This window comes from Glycine soja, chromosome 15 (genome assembly GCF_004193775.1).
Source record: "Glycine soja cultivar W05 chromosome 15, ASM419377v2, whole genome shotgun sequence".
In the NCBI taxonomy this organism is placed as follows: Eukaryota; Viridiplantae; Streptophyta; class Magnoliopsida; order Fabales; family Fabaceae; genus Glycine; species Glycine soja.
The window spans coordinates 38088160-38095967 of NC_041016.1; the positions used below are offsets into that span (position 1 = coordinate 38088160).

Genomic DNA, 7808 nt, shown 5'->3' on the forward strand with positions numbered 1-7808 from the left:
GGAATTTCTTGAAGAAGATGAGGAGGAGGAGTTTGAGCAAAAAGAAATACGGAAAAAAGATCGTAATAGTCTAGACATGATTATATATATATATATATATATATATATATATATATATATATATATATATATATATATATATATATATATATATATTCCAAAGCAATTTAGGTTAGAATAGATTGGAGCAGAATCATATTTTAAATCGAAATTGACAGGACATAAAAGAAGAAAAATCAATATAAAATGGTTTGACTTGTTACTGATAAAATCCAGCTTAATTGATATATAAACATGTTAACTCAGGTTCAATTCCTCGCATCGTGTATGCAAGCCGCAAAACTACGTTAGAAGAGGCAAGACTAATGTCTTTGATTACTAGGTGAAAGATACGCATATGATATATTAAATAATCGTATGGCCTTCTTTTTAAAAGCTGTAAACCGCAAATGCCTCCTTAGTTGTCAAGGAAGCTGAGTGTATAATTAAAATTTAAAAGCTATCCCAAGTCATATTACCAAGTGATAGTTATGATTCAGAAGAAAACCATGCACAATCATGTTAACTAACAACTGACAAATGTTACATGAGTTTTCGCACAAGTTTAATTTAGTCAGTATGTATTAGAATTTCAATGACATTCAGTTTATGAATTATTTGCAATGATATTCAGTATACGAATTGATCCACTTTCGTTATGTACAATTCAAACAGCAATTATTTGCAAATGAATGAGACATTTACTATGGAATGTAATACATGGGATTTGGAAGCTTGAAGGACCGAACAGATACTGAAGAACCTAATAAATCGCTCCACTGGTCACCAGAATTTCCAAGAATCCTGTATCCATCTTTCTCCATCTCACTCCTCTTCTCTGATTTGTAGAGTACAGCTCGTTTCCCTTGATCATCTGAGTTTCTGAACATTACAAAATAACAGATTCAGAAAAATTAGCATAAAATAAAAGTGACACAGCTTCAGAGTGCAAAATACAAGCATGATGATCCTAAAATTGTACATGATTACATGTACAAAGAAAACTTCTCAAAGTAGAAGCTTTCACCTTGCATATACAGCATAAAGGATACAGAGAAAGGAACAGTAAAGGCAGGAGGGTAAATTAACTTGGTAACTAAATAAGTCAAAATTAATGACTTAATATCAACCACAAAAAATGGGGCTACAACCAGGCATACTGTAATTAACTAGTGCCAAAAGATATGAAGAAGACTCCAGAATACAAGTGGACTATGATGTAGTTATTTCTGGTAATAAGTAGACAACTATCATTACCTTGTGTACCCCTATAAACTGTCTACATTATATAGAATCATGATATAGAGTTTGGGACATCTAATCTCCCCTGCCAATTAATCCAATCCTATGATTAGGAAACATGACAAAATTAATTAAAATCTACTCATCTAACCTACTCTAAATTGAGATGCAAAATTGTACTATAAAGGGCTAAATTTCTGGTATCTTCACAATTCATCCATAAAAATTGAGTATTTCAGTCCACTTGAACAAAATTTCAGAACATTCATCGATCCATAAAAGATCTGATTAAAGGTCTATGCCAGCACAGAACAAACAGAAGAGGTTGTGGAACTCTGAAATTCTGGAAATGAATTGCTTAGAAAGAATCAATTATGAAAGGAAATAAGGAATGTAAATATTGTAGAGGGTGCTGTAGTGGAATGCGTTAAATTTATTCTTATTTTTTTCCTGTTTTTTCCCATTTCATAATAGCAAGTTAATTTATTAACAGCAACAGTGAAGTCTAATCCAAAAAATCTACATGAAGGCAAACCATACAGAATTTACAGACACAACAAAGAACATATATTAAAGGCATATGATTCAAATGAAAAGGAAAATATGACCCTATATCATGAATCGCTGAAGAGAAACATCTCAAAATAAGGGGAAAATACAAGACAAGACTGGCCACATTTGTACTCATTCCCTTGATAAGAAGTATATATGAATCAGTTTCATAACTTATAATGCTTTCCCATAGATAATATATGTATGTATTGTCAGCATCCCGGCCCAAAAATATGATATGGATTAGTTCTATCAGTGTACGAAAACACAAATTCGCAGACAACAATGAGATAATATGCCAAGGAGAGAAATTTGTTTTACTTAAAACAATCGAGAATGTATCATTAAATTAATTAATAAATTTTAACATTAGCTCTCCAAAGATATTAAGACAAATATATCATCATCTACCTAAAATATAATAACCATTCAATAGCTTTCTGAAATATCATCCAACAACAGCATCTAGTCATTCACAAAATATGCCAATATTGATGCTGACATGGTATTCACTTGGATTTTATATGGAGTACACATATGAACTAAAGAAACTAAAAACAATGCATACTGTTAACTCTGTAGAAACACTAAGTGATTGAAACTAGGGAGAACCATAACAAGGAAGGAGCATGAAATCTTTCCAATTACTGTAGCATACAAAATAACAACACAAAAAGCCTTTTCCCAGTGGCATAGGTGTTCGGATCAGCTTCATGGACTAGACAACGTTATTGAGTTCTGTCAAACGCATCTCTAACAAGGGACTATATATGATTTGAAAATAAGTGTGCAGTGAGGTAATAGCTCCTAGATATAGCTCACAAATCTAGGTAGAAAGATAAGGGCTTAAAATTAACCCTTGGTGTTGGTATACTCCTATGGATATAAGGAAATCCTCTGTGACCTTAGCATGTGCAATCAGGATTCATTAAATTCCTCTATGGTAGAAGTTGTACATTAGCTGAGGTTGCTAATGAGCAAAAATCATTTTGTAAAACTATATTCTCTACACTAATCACCATTAACTAGGCTGCTTGAAATCTATATGAAATGCTCCATCTGACCTTGTCTAGAGCCATGCAATGCATTAAAATATCTGAAATCCATGCCTTTATTCTCATATTTGCTATTTATTTGTTTGTAGTTCTATTAATTGTACCATCCTGCTTTATTTTTCCTATACTTGATCTTCTCACTTGCAAACAACTAAACTAACTTAACTTGAACTAAAGGTAAGCTATCCCTACAAAAAGAAAATATCAACTCTTAGCGTAACTTTTCTAATGTTCTGAAACATTAGCGCCAAGATGATTTCAGGTAAGCAGATTCTGCTGTCCATCGAAAAAAGGAGGCTGGAATCAATGGGTTGTTTGCAAGATTCCTCCTAAATAAACCAAGGCAGAGTTTATCCTTCTTCAATGTTCTGTTCTGGGTCATGAAACATTGTCTTTAATTTATCCATGGTATATTAATTTTTTATGATAGCATTAAGCATGCTAGGAGACAAAACAGTTGAACCATAAAGGAAATGGTACAATAATGTTATCATTTCAGGTTATTCTTAATGAAAACATGCCAAATCTTCGAGAGACTGGTACAATGCACAATGCATCTGAATGATATGGTGGTTTAAACACAAAATGACAAAATTTATCTAGATTACAAAAGCATTAAATTGTTCATGTAAAACAGAACTGGTTGCAGAACATACACATATATTCCAATCTTACAACATTTATTTAATATAGAAACTTCATTTGCTATTCTAAAATTAGCAAATATGTTTTGGGAATTACCTTAGTATGAGCTGGTCCCATTCCTTAAACCCAGCATTGATCAAATTATCAACAGTGACACTCCTGTGCCTTTCACTCCGTCCTGTCAGTAGAATAACCTTGAATCCCAGATTCAAAACATCTTCATAGAGCTTTAAACTGGGTTCAATGGCTGGAGCTACACCCTTCTCCACCCAATTGTTAAACTTCTCGTGGTCAAAGACCTCAAGCCTACAAGCAAATGCAAACAAAGGTTCACGTTAGGAAGAAAGAAAAATAAGTCAAGTTAGCATGATAGATACAGAAGAATACTGTCTAGAGTCATTCATTCCTAGAGGAATATTCACAGGAAAGAATAAGAAAACATCAAAACCTGATTAACCCCTCCAAATGGTCACACTACAGAACTTTTGGCCTAAAAGCTATTTCGGTGTAAAAGTAAACTCAAATTCAAGCTCCAACATTATCCAAACAAAACTAGGGGCAATTAAGCATGAATTTGGGGTTATTTAACTCTTTTTTTTTTTTAACCAAAGAGTACAAAACAGAGTTCTTAAATCCCACAAAAGCATAAAATTCCCAACTCCAAATAGGATTACAGTATCTTCAATCTCTCTTGATTGTTAAACAATAATTTATAACACTTCTTATGTCCTTTCCGAATTACCCTATTTTTCAGCTTTCAGATGAAAGCAAACTAAATTTCAGCCAACAAACTATCTTTACAACACCATTATAATTAAATGATAGGATTTTATATCTCTAAATTAATGTCTCTATCTTAAACCTTTGTTTGGTTGAGGGGGAAAAAACGAAATAAAAGAGAAAATTTTGAAATTTACATTAAAAAAATGAAAAAAAAAATGGGCTGAACAATAGAAAATGCATCATTGTTCATATTTTATCTCTGCTATTTTTTCCACCTTATTCAAATTCAAATTAACTTATATGCTTAACCTACAGGTAATCCTTCAAGCATTAAAAATATACGAAATAACCCCAGTATTGAAAAATTCTTTAAAATAGTCCCTCAACGTTAGTAAAACTGTATAAACATAAAAACTAATTAAGAAAGAGAATAATACTCGAGCTAATTAACATGATTTACTCTAACAACTCTACTTTAATTCATAATTTTCATCTCAATTCAATTTTATTTCATTTCTTTCCACTCTACCGAACGGACCCTAAAGGTTGTCAGTGGATTTTTTTCTCGGTGATTAGTTATCAGCATTGAATATTACGCACCAATGTCAGATGAATAGTCCCCAACAATGTCATCATGATCCAAAAAAGAGTAACAAAACAAAATACAATAATTTTTTTTTTGTGGGAATACCCGTATCCGTGTGCGGCATAATAGGGGAGATTGGAGAGGAGAGTCTCGTCGATGTCGAAAATCCACGCGTCCTTCCCGTCGCCGCCGAGAGGCACACTCCTCGCGAACTCCTCCGCCTCTTTGGAGACCATTTCGAGGTCGACCGCGTACCCCTTCCCGGTCATGTACTCCTTCACGTACTCCGTGCATTCCTCCGGAATCGTCCTCCACGCGCCCAGGTTGTTCGCCTCCCCCGCCACGCGCCACGCGCCGCACCGCAGCCCCGCCTCGAACTCCGGGTACTCCACGATCAGCGGCCGCGGGAACACGCGGTGGAAAGTGGGGCCTACGGAATTGGAATCGGAATCGGAATCGGAATCGGAATCGGAGAAGGAAAACGAGATGAGGAGTGAAAAGAAGAAGAGGAAATGGAACAGAAAGGCAGAGGGAACCATGGTGTGACCAATGCAAGGGATGGAGGAATTGTTGGGTTGGGTTCCCCTCTTAGGAGAATCGAAAGAGGGGAAATGTAAAATGAGGAGAAAAGGAAACGAAGAGAGGGGAAATGCAAATTGTGGAGGAAAGGAAAAAGAAAGAAATGAACAAAAAGGAAATAGGAAATGAAATGTGTATATGCGTTTCTGTGTGGAACAGTAACCTATGGAGAGGAGAGAGTGGCGGGACTTAACGACGACGTAACGTGTGATAGAGGAGAACGCGGGTATGTTTTGTTTCACTTGGATTTTTCATAATCATATTAATATGAATGTTAATGAAATTAATTTTGATAAAATATTGATTGAAAGTGATAGAATTTGTGTTTTAAAAATATGTTGGTAGTAAAATTTAGTAAAAATTATATGATCTAAAACATTTAAAATTGATTCAATGGATTTTAGATCTAAATTCAATTCTTTAAAGTAGAATTAAATATGTGAATAAAATTATCTAAAATTAATTAACCATATTTTAACGTGATTTAGAAGAATCCTACACGAAAACTAATATGAACTTAATTTCAAATTGACAAAAATAAAATTAATCCAAAATGGATTCAAATTTAAAACAAAAATAGTTATTGCATTAAGAAAACATTATACTAAATCTTATTACTAAGTTATTTTTACTATAATAATGAAATATTTAAATATAAATTATATCACTTCAAATTTAATTATAATCAAAATAAGTTTTATTAAATTAATTTCATTCAAAATAATCTAATCACATGTTGGGTTTTGTATTGTTTTGTTCGGGGTTGAGAAGTGACGGAGTTTTGGAATATTCCGTCTTCAGCGTGGAATTGAATTGGGGAGTACGAAAACGTGGGGTTGGTTTGGTTGGACGGTGGACTAAGGAAGATACTGAAAAAAGGTAGGATGACGGTGACGCGCTTCTTTCTTCTCAGCCAATCAGGTTTTTCTCAAATATATTTCAACAGTTTTTTAATATTTAATTAGAATATATTTGGTGTAAAAGCTTTTCATGCTTTGTCATCATTTAATTATAGCGTGTCAAATATTTAATTTAATGGGTCTAATTTTGATACACTGTATTATTTACAAATTTTAAAAAAATTTAAATATAATTTATACTAAAATAATATATATATATATATATATAGTAAATTTTTATATCACTGTTATCTTAAAATTTATATTAATAATAATAACTTTTAATTGATTTAAGATATAACTGTTTTATACTAATAATATATAAACATTAAATTTTTTATATTATGAGTGTCCTAATTAGCTTTTAATATTTTACAAGAAATTGTACTACACTCATAGTTGCTTCATTTTAATTTTTAAAGAGTTTAATATTTATAATTGGTGTAAAAAATAATTTTACACTGTAAACCAATTAAGATAATTATAATAAAAAATAATAAAAAATAATAAAATTATAATGTATGATTATATTATTTATGATTAATTAATAATTTAAAATTTTCTTTCATTATGAAAACATAATATTTTTTGTTAAAATGCAATTACCTTGAAAATTTGAGTTTGAATGGATAATTAAAATTTTGTGGCATAGAAAATTTTCTTTCTTCTCAACCAACGAGGCTGCTTTCTATTTAATGTATTATATTGAATAAAATTAGCTAAAAAAATTCATGAGTTAATGGAAAGTTAAAAACTTAATTGGTAATTAAAAATTGAAAAATTAATTTATTATATCATAAGTGTTTGTAAAACTTGATTGAAGTAAGTAAAAATTTAAAATAAAAATAATAAATCATAATTTATTTAGAAAATATAAAAAAATTTGATAAATATGCCAAAAATAAAAAGATAAAAATTTAAAAATTTAAAAATTAATATTTAAAAAATATTATTTCAAATAGTGTTTCAAAAAAATAATAAAAATTATTTAAAAAGTTTATTTATTAAATCATAAAAAATTAAGTAATAAAAAAATTAAAAATTAATTGAAATATATTTTGTGAAACATATATTTTTATTTTTTAATATATAAATCAAATATATATTTTTATGCCAAAAGTTAAACTGTGTTGAGTATGATACAACTGACAAAGGACATGACATGTGGCACTCATGTTTTTATTTTAATTATCAGTTGTGGCACTCATGGTTTAATAGGCTTAGAAAGTACTTGTGAGTACCAACAATTTTAGACTTTAATTTTCATGTACCTATAAAAAATTATATTAAATATATATGACTATATGTAACTGAATGATAATGAATATATTTTAATTACATTTATACTTTAATAATTTTGTTAGGATTTAATTAGAATATATTTACAACAAAAGTTTTACGTGTTTGTTATTCAATAGCAGAGTATCATAATTTAAAGAACTTAATTTTGATACATTATCACTATAATTTTTTTTTCATTGTCATGTC

At 30.5% G+C, this 7808-nt stretch overlaps 1 protein-coding gene across 1 annotated transcript; it reads right to left on the reverse strand.

Moving 5' to 3' along the window:
* Positions 1 to 591: 591 nt before the first annotated feature.
* On the reverse strand, positions 592 to 5559 carry LOC114388691 (acid phosphatase 1-like). Its single transcript, XM_028349321.1, has 3 exons — positions 4948 to 5559; positions 3630 to 3839; positions 592 to 921 (listed from the first exon to the last, which is right to left on the reverse strand). The coding sequence occupies exons 1-3, from the start codon at positions 5379 to 5381 to the stop codon at positions 744 to 746; spliced, it is 822 nt and encodes a 273-aa protein (XP_028205122.1). The 5' UTR covers positions 5382 to 5559; the 3' UTR covers positions 592 to 743.
* Between the last annotated feature and the right edge of the window lie 2249 nt (positions 5560 to 7808).

Bases quoted from the DNA above. Each gene is read 5' to 3' on its own strand.
- LOC114388691 (XM_028349321.1), bottom strand. From the start codon at position 5,381: ATGGTTCCCTCTGCCTTTCTGTTCCATTTCCTCTTCTTCTTTTCACTC. The intron at 3,840-4,947 runs GTATTCCCACAA...ATTTGCTTGTAG, and splicing joins TATGCCGCACACGGATACGG to GCTTGAGGTCTTTGACCACG. The intron at 922-3,629 runs GTAATTCCCAAA...TGTAATGTTCAG, and splicing joins TGGGACCAGCTCATACTAAG to AAACTCAGATGATCAAGGGA.